Source organism: Pezoporus occidentalis, unplaced genomic scaffold (genome assembly GCF_034315485.1).
Source record: "Pezoporus occidentalis ecotype Australia unplaced genomic scaffold, CSIRO_AGI_Poc_V1 ctg172, whole genome shotgun sequence".
NCBI lineage: Eukaryota > Metazoa > Chordata > Aves > Psittaciformes > Psittacidae > Pezoporus > Pezoporus occidentalis.
Window position 1 is genome coordinate 1,246,225 of NW_026913554.1, and position 17,222 is coordinate 1,263,446.

At 46.3% G+C, this 17,222-nt stretch overlaps 1 protein-coding gene across 2 annotated transcripts; it reads left to right on the top strand.

Annotated features, from left to right (window-relative positions):
* The first annotated feature begins 917 nt into the window (after nt 1-917).
* On the top strand, nt 918-15,687 carry ITFG2 (integrin alpha FG-GAP repeat containing 2). Of its 2 annotated transcripts, XM_062614117.1 has the most exons (12): nt 918-1,043; nt 2,384-2,479; nt 3,015-3,056; nt 3,801-3,978; nt 4,284-4,423; nt 4,863-5,011; nt 5,951-6,045; nt 8,467-8,520; nt 10,171-10,262; nt 10,794-10,911; nt 11,260-11,433; nt 11,593-15,687. In XM_062614117.1, exons 1-12 carry the CDS (start codon nt 948-950, stop codon nt 11,739-11,741), a joined length of 1,383 nt encoding a protein of 460 aa, XP_062470101.1. In that variant the 5' UTR covers nt 918-947; the 3' UTR covers nt 11,742-15,687. The 2 variants fall into 2 exon arrangements, with proteins under 2 accessions (XP_062470101.1, XP_062470102.1); XM_062614118.1 differs by lacking the exon at nt 8,467-8,520.
* Nucleotides 15,688-17,222: the final 1,535 nt, after the last annotated feature.

The window sequence follows — 17,222 nt, forward strand, 5'->3', positions numbered from 1 at the left end:
TTCAGTGTAGTGGGTGAGGAAGTCAGTTTATCCTGTTATCACAGTTAAGGAAGTGCTGATTTGATTTGCTTAGCAAAGCGTTAGCATTGCCAGGTAGTGCAGGTGAGCTTCATGAGTTCTCTGTATGAAAGGAGCAGCTGAAAGGAGGTTCTGTATTGTCTTGAAGCATGGGGCCAGTTGCCAGCAGTTGATGGCACACAAGTGTTCTTTAAGTGAGGTCATGCATGTAAAGTTCAACTTCTGTGTCGTTATACAAAAATGCTTAAGCAATTGCAGGACTTTGTTAACCGTATATATCTGTCTCTTTATTTACAAATCTTTCACCTTGTGTAGTGTTACTGTCATAGTTTTACAATATCATTAAGGTAATAGAAGTGCCCTATTTCACTATTAGCTGTGGAAGTGGGAAGACCTCATCTTTTGTCCAACCTACAAGACACGCATACAACAGCTCCGTGCTGTTGGATGTACGACTGTGCCCTTGGATCTGAGCAGGAGCTAAACACCTCGTTTGCAGAAGGCAGTAGTGACACAGTTCCACTGTTACAGGAGCTGGATCAAGCGAAAGCACAGCCAGGTCTCCTGGCTGTGGGGCTGCTGCTGAGCCTGAGGCCTGGTAGGCCGTCACCCTGCCCGCTGTTCCCACTTGGCAGGCGGGCACCGGGACAAGCGGTCGAGCGCTCGCTCTTCCGGAGGGCCCAGAGCGCAAAGGCAGAAAGTGTGCTTCCATCCCCAAGCTGTGGGGCCGCCCGGGCTATGCTGCGCGGCCCGGCCGCGGCTGCTCCCGGAGGGCCCAGCGACGGCCCGCCATGCCCCGCCCAGACCTCGCGTTGCGCCTGCGCGCCCCGGTCTCATTGTCGGCCGCTGAGGCGTACCGCTGCGCGCCGTGCTCCGCAGGCAGGCAGGCAGGGAGGGCGGCCGGCCTGCCGGCTTGCGGCCGCGGCGGGATGCGTTCGGTCAGCTATGTGCAGCGTGTGGCGCTCGACTTCGGCGGCAGCCTGTTCCCGCGAGCCATCTGCCTGGGGGACGCTGACAACGACACGGTCCGCAGGCGGGAATGGGGGGGGGGGTGTGTGTCTGCGCGGCTGCGGGAGGTGGTGCTTCCGCAGGGGGTCACTGGGAGCGGTTTGTGGGGCACCTGAGAGCGGGAGCCGCACTTGGTCGGCCTGCGGAGCACCCCGGGCTTCCACCCTGGGGAAGCGTTGGAGCTTGATGGGTTTCTGAGCAATGAAGCTGCAGGGGTTGCATCCGGCGGCCCCCAGAGGTCCTTCGCAAGCTGACTGTCCCAGTGCTGCTGGGCTGCAGCTGGTCAGTGTTTCCATCGCCGTTAGACCTGCTGGGCACTCTCGGCATGGGCCCTGGATGGTGTGTAGCTATAGAGAGTTTAAGTTTTGGTCCCAAAACCTCTCCTGTTGCGCTGGCAGGGATGTGGAGCTGTGTGGAAATGCTTTGCTGCAGCGCAGGAACACAAAAAGGGTTTATTGACCGTGTATTGGGCCCCCCCCCCCCCCCCCCCCCCCCCCAAATGCTTCTTTCTCATGGGTCTGATTTGTCTGTAACTAGGAAGAGTTAGCTTCACCAGATAGATGTAAGTTGTCGTTTCTTCTCTTCAACAAGCATATTTTATTACAGCTGTATTCTGTTATCCTGAAAAGTGCCATGGCTAGCAAAGCAGTAGATGATAAAACACATTTTCCCATGAGAAATAGTGTTATGTGGGGTAATGTATGCAGGGAGCTATTGAAATGCACACAATTTAAGTACACAGGGGCATGATGCAGAAGATGGGATGGTAAGAGTAGGCTCGTCAGCAGGGGTAGTTGGATATTTTAATTCTTTAATATTTTTTAATATATTAAATATTTAATAATTTTTAAAGGCTCCTTTAAAGAAATAATCACCATTCTGAAAAACCTTTACCCCTTCATCAATGAAATTGAACATCCAGTGTAAATCGATTGTAAATGTTCTTGCAGCCTCTTTCTCGATGGTTACATTTTCCTTCTTGCCGTAATCTTCCTCAGGTCATGCAAGAAAGATCAAGTCAGTCTAGACTGAATGATAGAAAATGTGATGATGATGATGACTAGTGGAGCAGGATGTTAAAACAGTGAAGAAACAATGGCTAGAGAAGCAGTATATAATGGGATGTTGCTCTGAGGACCTGCTCTCCAGCTCTTTTACCTGCAAAAGGAAAATTAATTGCTGGGTGTTTTTTTACCCCAGACCTTTTCTATTGGCTTGAGGCTGTTTCTAAGTCTTATTTTGCTTTGCTGCTTCTTCCTACAGAGTGATTTTTATATACAAATTCTGCAATTATTGCTGTGTGAGAATGTTACTGTAATTGTGAATTTCTTCTTACTAACTCAATTCTTTTATGCAGCTGAATGAGCTAGTAGTGGGAGACACCAATGGGAAGCTCTATATTTACAAGAATGACGACAGCAAACCCTGGGCTATGCGATCTTGCCAAGGAATGGTCAGTTCTAGACACAATTTTTAATGGTTGGGCCTTTTGGTGTGTGTGCAGCCAGCTGTCCTTTACCATCTTCATGGCCTCCTCTGGACTTGCTCCAACAGTTCCATGTCCTTCTTGTGTTGAGGACACCACAACTGCACACAGTACTCCAAGTGAGGTCTCACGAGAGCAGAGTAGAGGGGCAGGATCACCTCCTTCGACCTGCTGGTCACGCTCCTTTTGATGCAGCCATAGGCAAGACCTTGCTTTTGCCCACAGCTAGCCCCATGGGCTAAAAGTGATGAGCAAAGTACTGAACACAGGAACTGGGCTTCTGTCCCACCTTTTCCCTGTTCCTGTGCACTGTGGATTTGGTTCTGGGGCTCTGGGCAGTTGTGTGGCAGATCTGTTTCTGTCCCTGACTTTGCTCTTTTGTCCTTGAAAAGGCTGTTTTGAGTTCAAGAGAAGGTTATGAGAGAGGAGGAAATAGAGCAGAAGCTTATCCCAAAGCACTGTTTGAGTTCCCTTCCCTCATGCATGTCCTTTTCTCTTTCAGCTCACGTGTGTTGGTGTGGGAGATATATGCAATAAAGGAAAGGTGAGAGCAGCCAAACTTCCCAGCTGTGTCTGTAGGTCATGTGGGAGGTGCTTAGGGTCATGTCATATCCTGAATGTGGAGAAGGACAGGTTGCAGGTGCTTTTTCTTCAGGTTTGCTCATAGTTTTAGCACTACTGTTTTAAAACTGTACTGTTTACATATAGCCTCTATCTTTCTATGAGCCATAGGTAGGTTTTAGTGAGCAAGGAAATCCATCCTGTCTTCAGAAAGCACTATTCATTTCCACATCTCCCTGTGTGAGTGCCACAAGGCTTTGGTGATTTGAAGGTTGCTCCTTTTCCGTAGTGACTTTTGCCCTGCTCTGTGCTGGTCCCTGGTGTGGGTTATGGCTGTTCTGCCACTTGGCTGTGTGCATTTAAGGTCATCTGGGGGTTAAGCCAGGACCACTGAGTCCAAAAGTCCCACTTTAGGCACCCTGCCTAATATACTGTAGCTATGTGTGCTCCAGTGGGGAGCAGAGCTGAAGTGAGCATTGGGAAAGCCACATGTTTGGGGATTGCGTGCACACATCAGCCTGATAATCCTGGTCTGACAAGGATGAGCAAGAAGTTTAGACCCTGCAGTACCTAGGTAGCTTGCTGACCAAAAACCTTCTCCTGTTCCCTCTGTAGCAGTCACCGATCTTGATGGATCTACCCTTGTATCTTCCCTCACCCTGCTGCGAAAGATCTTCTGCAGTTTCTAAAATAGGAAAAATCAAAAGGTTTTTCTCTTCCCTCTTAGAATCTTGTGGTGACAGTGAGTGCAGAAGGCTGGTTTCATCTTTTTGACTTCACTTCTTCAACTTCAAAACACCCAGATGCTTCAGGCCACCATGAGTTGGCAGCAGCAGAAGAGCAGAAGCCAGTGTTCAAGCAGCACATTCCTGCCAACACCAAGGTCATGCTGATTAATGACATTGGTGAGCCAGGAAGATGATGTGGGAGTGCAGGGTGAGGGAGTTTGGGTAAGAGAAAGAAAATGTGTAGGACTCACAGAAGGAAATTACTCTCTTCCTGAAATAAGTGCTCTAACAAGCTACAGCTGAGTCATGGGTGGAAGAAGCAAAAACTTCAGGACTTTTCCTGAAGTGCAGGTTCTCATTACGGGATTAGGATGTTCAGAGATGCTATGTGATGGAAACCAGCACAGTGGTGCATGAATGTTGGGGCTCTTGGGGCTATGAAAACCTGAGAGACCCCATCTATCTCCTTGTATTCCCTTCAGATGGAGATGGGAAGTGCGAGTTGGTGGTGGGTTACACTGACAGAGTGGTACGTGCCTTCCGCTGGGAGGACTTGTCAGAGAATTCAGACCACGTATCTGGGCAGCTGCTCCTGTTGAAGAAATGGCTGTTAGAAGGTCAGGTAAGGAAACTGGCTGCTCAGAGCAGAACTTGTCATATAGTCTTCAAGAGGTGGCTGTCTCAAGGGAAGAAGCACAAGATCTCAGTCCTGTGAACAAAGTAATTGTCATGTTAATGGTTTGAAAGATTTGCCCAGTGCTTGTCCTGTACTTGCAGAGCAGCTGATGGGTTGGTCTGGGAGACCAGTTGGTTGCCGTCACCCAACTAGAGAGCATTAGTAGAAAATACTGGTGTTGCTCTTAAGTGGTGTATTGTAGGGAAACATAACCTTTTACTGTAACTTGGACATTTTGCTTGTAGCTGGATTTGTTCCATTCCTGCTCAGCTCTGTCAGAAGATCTGCCATACTCAAGTTTAGGTACAAGGAGGGTAGTGAACTTTTCTGCGGTGTTTGAAGTTTTCAGTTTGACTCCATCAGTGTTTTTCCTCTGCCAGTATAGGTGGACAGCCTGTCTGTGAACCCAGGCCCTGATGGCTCACCAGAGATGATGGTGTCTCAGCCAGGCTGTGGTTATGCCATTCTGCTGTGCACCTGGGACTCTGAGCAGCAGGCCACAACAGAGGGAAGAGACAACTCTGCCCCAGGCAGGTGAAGAGCATTACTGCATATGGTAGATGGGGAGATTCCACTGTAGATGCCCATTACAAGGGGGCACCACCACACAACGTCTTTCTGAGGGGGGTGGTGTAATTTGTCCTTGCTTCTCTGACCTTGCTGCAGTGCTGGGACTTAAGCACACCTTCTATGAACACTCTTCATGTCTCTGTCACAAAGATGAATACTGCTGCTTTCTTTCTATCCCACTCTTCTTGGTTTGGGCAAGGAGAGTGGCAAAACCATCTCACTGAGGGGGACAGTACTGGGGGCTAAGGTAGGGAAATGAGTGACCTAGATCTTCAGAGAAAAAGTAGTAGGCAATCTTGTGACCTATCTAATGGTGGGAAGGGTAGCAACTGAATAGCTGGGCTCTGAAGCCAAGGGTGGTACTTTGAGTTTATTCACTTGTTTCTTCCAGGAGAGGTAACTGGAGGTTTTCATAATGAGACCTTTAGCAGCCAGTACTGTAAATAACAACCAGAGCAATCAGGATGAGCAGAGAGTTTATTGTCCTCTGCATTGGAGGGGCCCTTGGGGGGGATTCAGGTGCTTCCATGGTGTTCTGTGGGATTTTAAGGCAAACCCAGAAAACTGTAGGAGGAGGGTTTTTTTTCTTTGATTGGAATACATGTTCTACTGGCATCTTCCATGCTATTTTTTTTCCCCATGTGCCCCTCTCCTTTTTGTTTTGAGCTCTTTACAGTTTTTTGATGTATCAAATCATTCTGTTTTCATTTTTTAAACATTAGAGAGTTCCTTTCATACCTAGGGTGGTATGCATTCTTTTCCTTGGCCTTTGCCATTAAAGGGCTAATCTATGTACAAACTCTTAGCAGTCTCTGAATTTATAAAGCTTTGGAGTACACTGGTCTTGGGATTATTGTGGCATGGTTCCCTGGCCTTTCTCTGATGTCTCTGTCTTTTTCCTAGCGAAGGCCCTATTCGAGATGTTATTCTGCACCAAACATCTGGACGGATTCACAACAAGAATGTTTCCACTCATCTAATTGGTAGCATTGGACGAGGTGAGAGATTTAAGAGCTTGGGGTCTCTGGCTCAACGATTGATAGTTTTTCAATATGTCAGTCTAGCATTAAATCAGATTTCCTGTGGTTGAAAAATACCAGTGGGAGAGAGCTGCAAGAACAGAGGGAACTTTGCTTCTGTTAGCCAGCTCCCAAAGAAAGACAGCTGGATTATTGCATTTGAACTTCCTATGGCTTTGTGCCTTCCCTAGGTATATCCAACTGTTCAGCTAGCACAGCAGTTTTTCAGCAGCCTCCACTGGTCTGCATTTAGTCATCGTGAATGGCTGCCATGCCTTGCTTCTGCAGATGTCCTTGGTCTTTTGCATGGCTGCAGCTTATGCCCTTCTTACTCCCTAGATGCATCTCTTCCTTTCCACAGCCTCAGCTTTATTTTTTTTGTGTTTTTTAGCATTTGATTCCCAGTACCTGGCATCTGTATACTGTTCTTCCTTCACCTAGGCAGGCCCAATCCCTTCAGAGTTTCCATATTTAATTTAGATCACTGTCCTCTGTCTCCCTCCAGTGTATTCCATTCAGCTGTTGTATCTAAACCCTCCACAGCTACTCATTCCTCTCAGCCCTCACATGCCGCTGCTGTGTCCAGGCTTTTCTTACACACTGCCACTGCTTTCCTTGTGTAAATGCTGTGTGCTCTGATGTGTGCCTGGTGCACCTGCAGAACCTTTCTTTTGATACCTATGGAGAATAAGCAGCTTTCACGTCCCATTGGAGCCTGTGAGCATAATACAAGAAAGCAGAAAATCTAGCTGCATTTGCTCTGTCCAAGTATTACCCTCTGCAGTGCTGCCTGAGAACAGTTTAGGCTGCCCAATGTAACTTTGAGCTGGGGGAGAAGAGCAGTCCACTGAACCCCCTGCTCTTCTCCTTTCCCAACTCTTCCAAAGCTGTTATGTTTTTAGCATCTCAGGTGCTGCTATAAGCAACAGGGTCAACAGAGCATGAAATCAGTTATTTCACTGCATACTAAGCTTTTCATCTAATGAAGGTGTCTTGTGAAAAATTAAGGCACAGAGTAAAGGATGAAGAGAAGGTTGGGAAAAGTCCACTAATTCTGAACGATAGGTAATGAAACAGCCTAAGAGTGCCATGCTGACCAGTTTGTAAGGGGGACACAGCAGATCTTTTTGATCAAAGCCTGTACAGATGAATGTCAGCTAGGGGCAATAAAGCACTCAAAACAGCTGGTTTGGTTTAAGCTGATCTGCACAAACAGGGTAGTCTGTGTTCCGTAAGCGTGCAGGTTGTTATAGCTTGGAGCTCTCTATGGGCAGTGGAGGTAGGCTTGCAGAATTATATTTCTCTAGGGAAACTGCCTATCTGTTTTCAGCTCTGCTGGCTCGTACCTCACTGCCAGGTTTCTTGGGTTCCTGTAGACCCCAGAAAACCAGCGTCTCTCCTGTGTTGTCAGTGAAAGGGTGAAATGCAGCTGTAGCTAAATACAGCTCCAAGTCCCGCTAAGTGTGACACCGCTTTCAAAACCTGACCTTGCATGTCTTTTCTGATTGGTAGCTAGGTAGAGAGTGTACTGAAGGGTGAACCAGCCTGCTGGTCAGGGAGTCTCCTCTTCAGATGTATCTAGTCACATTTGTCAGTGCTATCCTGCACACAGCTGTGATATATAGGACATTTTAGAGAGAATGTTGCTTGCAGGATTTTTACAGCTGTGTAAATATAGTCCAGGAAAACCAGGGCTGAGTGTGTAGATGAGCTACACATGTCTAATCTGCTTGTAAAGGGCTCTCTAGCCCTTGTGTTTGTCTCTAGACCAGTGTTTGGTGGGAGAGGATCACACCTTCTGTACAGTTTTGCTGTAACAAAAACAATAGGGTGGTAGCATGATCTCTACAGACTCATTCAGGAATTGCCATGAAATGCTTTTGTGCTAATGTGACTAAAGCTTTGTCCTTCTGGTGGGACCTCTCTTTTGATGCTGTAACATGCCAGAACAGTCAAAGGCTGTGTTCCTGCCCTTGAAAGAAAAGGTGAGGGTAGTTTTAATACTCTTGCCTGGATTCAGCTGTTCTTTACTTTGTCCCTTGTGATGGTCCTGGCTATGCTCGTGCATCACATAGAGAGAATGTGATGGATATCAGAACTGCCATGGGCCTGCAAGTGCATATGTGGTACAGACAAACTCTTAAGAGCAACTAGCAGAGCCAGACATGCTGATATCAACTGACAGAAGGTCTTGAGTTTTGAGATGCCAGTGCCCTACAAATGAAAGTCATGAAGTACAATTGATTGCAAGAATCTGCAGGTATCTGGTAAGCAGAATGTCAGGGCTGGGCAAAAAGGAAGCAGGATGGATCAGCTTGTTTGGGTTTTTTTTTTAGGAGATGGCGGGGACAACGCTTACAAAATGGCATCAACTCTTGTAATTCTCTTCTGCACTTATAGGCTCCTCCGGTGAGAATAGTGGCTCAGGTCTCTTTGCCCTCTGTACTCTGGATGGTAAGTCCTACTGCTGTCCTGGAAGAAAGGCCTGTGAGGTGGCCAAGGCCTGTCATTGATTCAAAGAAGGGAATCAGGGGCACAGTGCCTTTTGTTTTGAAAGAAGGGGATCTGAGCTTCAGAAACACTTCCTGAGTCAGGCAGGAGAATATTTGACTCCAAGACTTTTGCTGACATATTTTGTATGAAGGCATGAAAACTAAGACAGAAGCCAAGGTAAGAGCTGTTACTGTGATCAACTCCCCCATAAACCAGGCATGTGATAACATGCCTGTATCTGAGGGCCCGATGAAACATTAAAGCTGAGTCTGTCTTTCTGTTCCTCACTGAATTGGGACTGGTGTAGCACAGGCTTGCTCTCTCCAGAAAACCTGTTGTGTTTTCTTTCTGTTATGAATATCTGCCTTTCTCACTCTCCTGGTACAGTGTATTAATCTGTGGATTTCAAAGCATTGTACAAACTTCAATTACTTGTATGGTCCTATAGCCTATGCTGGGTAGAAGTATGAATATCATGCTGCAGCAGGCAGCTGGGAAAATGAAAAGTCTAGGTCAAAGGCACACTGAAAGCTTGCAATAAAGAGTGAGACTAGAACTTTCAGCTGCTGATTTCTAAGTTGCCTGCTTACCCATTTTTCAAACAATTGTCTGAGATGCCAATTCAAAAGTGCTATTCCTGTAGACAAAAGACTACCACAGCAGAGAACTTGGAAGGAGTTGGATTGTTTCCAAAAGCAGTTAAGGGAATGGGTGCTGGAACTTCAGTATTGGTAGAGAGGAGCTGGCCTCACACAGGCTTGGAACCAGGTTCTTTTGCTGTGCCCTGACTGCAAAATGGGACTGGTCTAATGAGCTGAATGCAGGGTTTCTGTCCAAAAAGCACAGTGTGGAGACAGTATGTTGTGCTCTCCCTTCGCAGATGACAGCCTGGCCTGTTTGGGCTAGATGTCCACCCTCCCAATGATTTTCTGCTGGGGAATTTCTGATTACTCTGTGGGCCTGAACCCTGAAGCTTCTGCATCTGCAAGGCTTCCTGCCTCACTCTGGTTGACTCAGGAGCTATAACAAGGCTGGATGGCACTGTGAAGCTAGATTCATGTTTATGTTCCACTTTCTCATGGCTACCCTCTCTCCACTCCCCAGTACTATCACAATATATCTGGATGATAGAAAAATACCTATGTGAGGTAGGTGTCCAGTATGGTTTTAGCAGGCAAGAGGCCATGCCCATGCTATTAGCCAGCCACTTGTCAGCTGATAACTGTCAACCTTCTGTCTTGAGATGGCATGATCTGCAGGACATGGTGAGAAACTTCAAGTTCACTCACTGTCTCATGTGAGATCTGTTGATGTACTGTACTTTGGGAGCCTAGTTTTGGCCGGTTTTCTTCTTGTCGTAGAGCACACTCCATTCAGTAGGGCTGCTGCCACTTTTCCTCTCTGTTTCCAGTTACTGACGACAAGATAATGGGCTGCTGTGCTTCCCACTGTTACCTATTATCAAACACAGCCTGTATCACTCGCCCAGCCTTTTGCCTGCACCAGACCCTGGTTGCTGACAGAATGTGTAGGGCCAAGTGTTAGCAAATATTGTTCCCTTCTAATACTTTCAAGACAAAACTTATTTTAAGTTTTTTTTCTTCCCTTCAGGGACATTGAAACTCATGGAGGGAGCAGACAAGCTGCTCTGGTCTGTGCAGGTTGATCACCAGCTGTTTGCTCTGGAAAAGCTGGATGTTACTGTGAGTGTCTGTGAACGGGGCTGAAAGGGAGCAAGGCAAAAACTCTGCATGATTTTGTGTGTAGGAATATAGGAAGGGCAGAAGGAATATGACTTGGCTGAAAAAGGCTGGGATTATCTCAGGATGACACAGAGTGCTCTGACTGTGCTGATGCATTTTGCACTCATGTCAGTCTGTCCATCTGCAAGAGGTTGAGCTGTGTTTGACCTAGTGAGCCCAACATCCTGCTGTGAACTTTTTTGTCCCCCAGCTACTCTTTTATCATATTGCGAAGTTAAATGGTTTTACACATTGCTAATACCCTGATTGTCTATAAGATCTTATTGATACATAAGGATTACAACAGAGAAGAGAGAGATGGTCTCCAAGTGCAAAAAGACTGGACAACTGCAAAATGACTGAACAAGGCATCCAGAAGTGACATCTTATTCAGACAATAGTGTTCATGTCTCTGAACAAGCAGGAAAGTTCTTGACTGCCCCTGGAAATAGTTGAGGTCCATGTTAATATATGATCTTATGGTTCCTACAGGGCAATGGGCACGAGGAGGTGATTGCCTGTGCGTGGGATGGTCAGACATACATCATTGACCACAATCGGACTGTTGCCAGATTTCAAGCAGATGAGAATGTCAGCGCGTTCTGTGCAGGTGAGGAGCCTGACTGCAAAGCCAGTCCTCACAGCATTTCTCCCTCAAAGCTACTGCTGCCCTCGGGGAGACCTGGAGTCCTTTGTCTGTCTGCAGTGGGAAGTAATTTCCCTGTGTGTGTTACTGCAGAAGACCCAGCAAGTCCTTCCTCTGGTGGCATCTGGGAAAAGCTGGGGTGATGCTGAGGTTTGTCTGTGATGGTTTTGGGTTGGGTTTTTTTTTCTGTTCCTTTTGGGAGTGCTACAGGGCTCTCTTGTCTTCCCCACTGCTTTTTTTATTTTACTGTTCTCAGGTGGAGACAAGGAGCTCCATGGAACCAGCCTGAGCCTTGCGTTTGCCTTTCTGCAGGCCTCTATGCATGCAAAGGAGGAAGCAACAGCCCCTGCTTGGTTTATGTCAGCTTCAATCAGAAGATCTACATCTACTGGGATGTGCAGCTGGAGAGAATGGAGTCCACCAACCTGTTGAAAATCCTGGATTGTAACCCAGAGTTTGGAAGTCTCCTGAAGCAGCTGGGTGTGGGTGAGTGCAGAAAGGGTGGATATATATGGGGAAAAAAGAGAGGAAGGCCTGCCGGCATATGAAGTGCTGGTAACTAGAGTTTCACATGCTTCTTGAGGAGGAGGGGCTTTCATGTACTACTTGCTGAGAATCCCTAACAACTGTCTGTCTTCTCCATAGAAAGAAGTGATGTTTCTGCTGTCAAAAATCTGATTCACAAAACACTGTATTTTCCTGAGAAATGGCAGCAGAGCAGCACCACTCAGTGTCAGGACCCTGCTGGAATAGACTCCTCTGCCCACTGCAGTGTCGTCCAGGATCCCTTATAACAAGCCACATGGAGGTTGACATCTTTAATACCTGCACAAACTCTTCTGAAACTGGAATCGGTTATCTAATGAAGACGAGATTGTTCCCGTCTCTGTCAAAGTTTCCACACAGCAAAGGGCGTACAGGCCAGATTTTGTGGCAGGATGTGCGTGGTTGTCAGCTTGAGTGAAGGTGGTGGGTTGATTTGTTTTTAGCTAAGGAAGCTACCAGAACATTGCTGAGTTCAGGGTCCTGCTTATTGGCCTTCCGTTGCCAGTTTCCATGTTCTCTGCTAGCTAAGGCCCTTTACAGGTGACTGAGGAGGAGCACTGGGGACATAAATGGAGAGAATATCTGAGTTCAGTCTCTGTTTTGGCCTGTTCTTACAACTGCTCTGGTGATTACTTCTGAGTTCTTAGCAGAATCACCGTGCAGGAACTGCAGACAGAGGAATTGAGTTAGGGAGCAGGCAAGGGCTTTCTCTCCCATCTAGGGGTGTTTTTAAAGTAGACCCAGGCACTGCTTGCCTTTTCTCTGCTGCTGCTCTTCTACCAAGCAGTTTCTCACAGACTACCTCCTGTTCTGAGGAGCTGGAGACGTGTTTGAGAAGAACCACAACTTGCACTAACAATGTTGTCAAGAGGTAGCAGCTACAGCAAACTCAGCTGTTCTCAAGAGGCGTTGCTTTCTCCGTCTGCTTGGGCAGGGTGATCCCAGAAATGGCTGTGGCTTGGCAAAGCAGCTGTGACCTGGGCAGTAAGAGGAATCTGTCTTAAGCATGTATCTGTGGTGTTGAGAGAGCTTGGCCATTCCATAATAAGGAGTGGAAGTGCCACGCTTCCCTCTTATTGTGGAGAGTGCCATGCTATTTTGAGTCCCGCACAACTGAAAGAAGTGGACTGGAGATAATGTTCCGCTTGCTGGTATGCAGTCTGGAAAAGGCTGTCGCTCACACAGGCTGCTTGTATGCAGAGGCCAAGGCAGGACACCTTTCCACATGCTGCTTGTGTTTTGCTTTTCACCATCTCAGCTTGCCCCTTGCTTAACTCTGCTTATTAGGATAGGAGCAGCAGGCTGACTGCTGTTTTGCATCTGTTACCCTTTCTCACTTGTGTGATGTTTTACTGGACATGTGTAATGGATGTACCTGTTTCTTTGCTCTTACAGCAGCCCAAGAGGGTTGCATCTGAGTCTGAGCAAATGGTAACGTTTAAAGATCCTGCAGGCTATTGAAAGCCTGCTGTGCTGCACTCTGCAAAATGTCCAATGGCAGCCCTAACTGGAAGAACTTTGTGTAGGAGAAAGGAGTGTCTTGTCTTTGGGTCAAAAGGACTGTTGAAGTACCCCATGTGGTAGAAGGGCAGGATCTTTACATTAAGCCTTCTATTGCAGTTTCCATCTGTAGATTATATAAGCTTTATAAAGAACAGCTTCTGTACTCTGAATTTGATAGCTGTGAAAGTGGAAGCATGGAGCAGTGAACTGGTATGACCTGGTCTGTACCCGCTAACAGTCATTGCTTCTCAGATCACTCATTCTTCTGAGTCTCTAACTACAGTGGAAGTTTCTCTCCGTTTTGATGACCTCAGTGTGAAGCATTTTTATATGTTCCCCTGTCATACTAAGTGTGCAACTGGACCCTTCAGGCAGGAGCTCTCATGTCATAATAGTGCTTTTGTAACAGTGGTGTTCAGAGCAGCAGGGTTTGAGGTTGTCAGCTGTGGAGAGCTGATATTGCAGGCAACATCTAGTGATGGGCTAAGGCAAGGACTCTTGAAGTGTGTCAGCTCTGGACTGTAACCTCAAGGAATTGTCACCTCTTGTGATTCTGAGAGGTACAGCCACCCATCCCAAGGGCAGTCATTATTGCTTCTGGCAAATAACTTAGTGTGACTGCTTGGGCTCTCACCAGTCTCTTAGTCCTTTCCGAATGAGGATGAGTCTTGTTGGGGCTACTAACAATCACAGTAGGTTGGTTTCTTGCTACTTCCAGGTTTCTGTTTCCCAGATGCTAAAGCTACTCTCTTTCTGATCACCTCCTCTCTGTTTGGGTGAAGTACCAGTTGCTACTCTTATTTCCTCTTGTTGGCTGGAAGCATGTGTCCCTACAGGTGGGGTGAGCAGTTTGGTTTACTGTATTGTGGCATACTTTCTGCCTAGCCCTTTTGCTAGGCAAAAATTTTGCACTTCACAATTAGTGGAACTGACATGAAGGGGAACCACAGTCAAGCAGGACTCTGCAGAGCAGTTTCCAGAAGCATATAACAGAAATGACATTGTAACAATGTCCAAGACATTGTTGAATGTCTTGGCATATGCCGTTCTTCTGTCCTGAACACGCTACTTTTCATCTTAAGTTTGTGTATTTTCTCGTCCTACTTCCCCCCACACCCCTTTCCTAATTCTGTGGCTTCTGCCTTTCCCACGGGGGATAGAAACAGGGTGGTTACAAGCAACAGAAAACAGTGATGCGTGATTTTTCAGTCATGGCTCACACAACCTGGGATGTGTACTGCTGCACAGCTGATGGGCTCTTCTGCTCTGTATGCTTTGACAAAAAACAGATGAAGTCCTACAACAGCTTGCACCTTTCATGGTTCTATTCAGCATTGTTTGGCTTTGGTGGGGCAGGTGTTCACAGATGTACTCTCTCCTCATCCACTTCTGAGACCCCAGAGGTCCCCGCAGTAATTGCCTGGAGCATTTTACTTGGCTGAGAGTTGGGCCAGGCTGAGCTAATCTGATAGCTGGATTTTACAGGCTACTGCAGGCTGCTGTATTGTAAGTCCCTCTCGAGGCCTAATAGCAAAACAGGATTGTTTACAGCCATAACAGAGAACAACTCAATGTTGCCTGTCATGCCAAATATAAACCTTTATTAGCAACACAAGTGCAAGGGATTTTATGAATGGTTGTGTGACTGAAACTGTTTTATGAAAAACAACTTTGCTGTACAGGTCAAGTGATTTCCGAGGAAGGAGGGTCAAATTGATCCACTGTTGGACTGTTAATTGTTGAGAAGAAACAGGAAAGGGTTAAGGAGGGAGCGATGACATTTCCCTAAGAACCATGTTTAAAAGAAAATGGGGAAGACCCAATGCAAATGATGGACAGGGCAACCTGTGCAACCCAGCCCTCTTGTTGGCCCAAGGATAACATTGCTGTATGCTGTGCAAGCCCAGGCGTGCTGCATTGCGGAAAGCAGAGGTGGGAAAATACAGATGCTACAGATCATCTGTTGCCCAAAACTCTTCTGCAGTTAAAACCATTTGAGAGGAAAAATGCTGATGTTCAAGGGTTTCCCTGTCAGTTTTACATTGCTTATGGCACATAATAACTTGCAGTTGCTTTTTGCTCCTGTGTCCCTTGTGCACAGACAGAAATGAAAACTGTCTATGGAAGAATTAATTGGAACTTCTGTGCTGTTCCTTGGTGAAAAGATTACTTTCCTTTCTTTTTTTCTTCTTTTTTTCAAGTACTGGACTCCAAGTAATAAACTAGCTACAGTGAGTACTTCTTAGGTCAATGCTTCAGGCTACTTCAACTGGCAACAATTGCCTACTTAGGGAAGGAGCAATGGAAGCTCTGTCTCTGGGACGATAGTTATACTTTCATTGTAACTCATTGCCTGTTTGTCCTTGCCAGACAACACAAGCACGCATTTGGAATTAGAAGTTGTTCCTTCCCACACAGCAGAAAATGTTGTCTGCTGCATTTTACTCAGTAGCAGATTGGCATACCCACTGGTGCCAGGAAGCTTTATGACAGGGCAGGATTTGCAAGACACAATTGCATGTTCCAGTGCCAGCACACAGCAAGTGAGGATTCCAACAGCATTCTTGGTCAGCGGGGGTATTTGCAGATAAATGATTCATGGCTTTGGTTATGATGATGAATTTACTAGCAAGGAAATAGAGGGTGTTGCTTTATTTTCCTGAGACATAATAAACCCACTGGCCATCCCTGCACTTGTTTTTGTGATCTCTCTGCTGAATGCAGTTATTTGCATAACTCTTCAGGTATATCCTGGCATTTGCCAGTGGAGTCTCTTGAAAGGAGGACTGTCTGCAAGCATGTAGGTGGTTCAGCAGTCTTAAATTCTGTAACTTGCACACCAGGAGTGAAAGAAGGAGCAGGCCTCTGGGCTTATTGATAGCTGGAGCTCCCATTCAAAACCAAGAGATCCGAAGCGGCTGGAAATGATCCTGATTATGGCTTTGGCAGAGTGCATGTTGGCTTTGGAAGGGGCCTCAGAAGTCCATCTCCCCATCCTCAGGCAGGTTCAGCCATACGTATCTCACACCTGCCATGTCACGCCTCTATTCCAGAGACTTTCTGTGACAGTTTCCTGCAGCCTGTTTTGCAACTGTTGCGTCCATTCTACTGGAAAGTAGCCCTACTAGGAGCTGAGCATCAAGGCGATTCAGAGAGATTGTCCCTAATATTCCAGTGTCTGTATTGAAGGGATTGATCTCATCATGAGGAAGCTAGTGCTGGACATACTCAGGATATGCCTATGTCCTGATCTGAGATGGCAGTTTGTACCAAATTTCTACTTTCCAGATGAAAGTGTTAGCATTTTTTGATCTCTAGTGGAGAAGATTTTTAGCTATCTCCTTCCTTCCCCTGATCCCCCAGAAGCAATAGAGATGACTGGAATTGGAGGTAGAGAAGTGTATCTGTATAATAGGCTTTTCCAAAAGAAGCTACAATTGAGACAGTCTTCAGCCTTGCCAGCCCACTTAAAAATTACTTAACTGAGTTCCCTAACATAGGAAGACTTACCATGTTTGCAGATGGGGTTGAGTTTGCATCATCAAGATAGTGTAAATCCTGTTTTATAATCACATCTTTTAAAGCCAGGATCCTGTCTTTCACAATGACAACTGGGATTCCCATGTAATGACACAAAAATGCTGGTCTTCAGAGAAACATGTCATTTAATGCCAAGGAACTCTGGGAGGTGAAAACCCACCAGGAGTTCTGTTTGACAATGAGGAAACTAGGTACTGACACTGTAGGATTAGGCTGTGGTTTAGGGAATGAGTTGAAATGAGGTGTCAGCCATGGTGTTATGACCTGCAGTACTCATTCAGTCATATACATTTTTCTTTTTTTCTGTAAGCTCTGCTTGCAACAAAATTGGATTGGTTGGTTCCAAGATAACTTGGCAACAGGTTACTCAGTGTTTGAGATCTTTACTGTGGGGACCTACACGTTCAACTAACATGGACTGAAGGAAAACAAAAAGCACATCTGCTCTGGAGATGATTTCATAGCTGAAAACAAGAGCTTTCACATGCTAGTTTAGCTCTTGCTTGGAAACATCCTCTGTGACTGACAAGTGGCAATCTACATTTATGGATACATAATTGTTAACAGCAAAGACAGAAGGCTGGCAAGACAGTGGCACAACGTGAGAGAGTAGTAGTAACAAGGATTCAGGAAAGAATTCAAAGGATTATCTAAAAATGAAAGCATTCCTTTTGGAAGAAGCAAAT

Coding starts and splice junctions, on each gene's coding strand:
- ITFG2 (XM_062614117.1), top strand. CDS start 948: ATGCGTTCGGTCAGCTATGTGCAGCGTGTGGCGCTCGACTTCGGCGGC. Junction 3,057..3,800: donor ATATATGCAATAAAGGAAAG/GTGAGAGCAGCC, acceptor CTTCCCTCTTAG/AATCTTGTGGTGACAGTGAG. Junction 5,012..5,950: donor GACAACTCTGCCCCAGGCAG/GTGAAGAGCATT, acceptor TCTTTTTCCTAG/CGAAGGCCCTATTCGAGATG.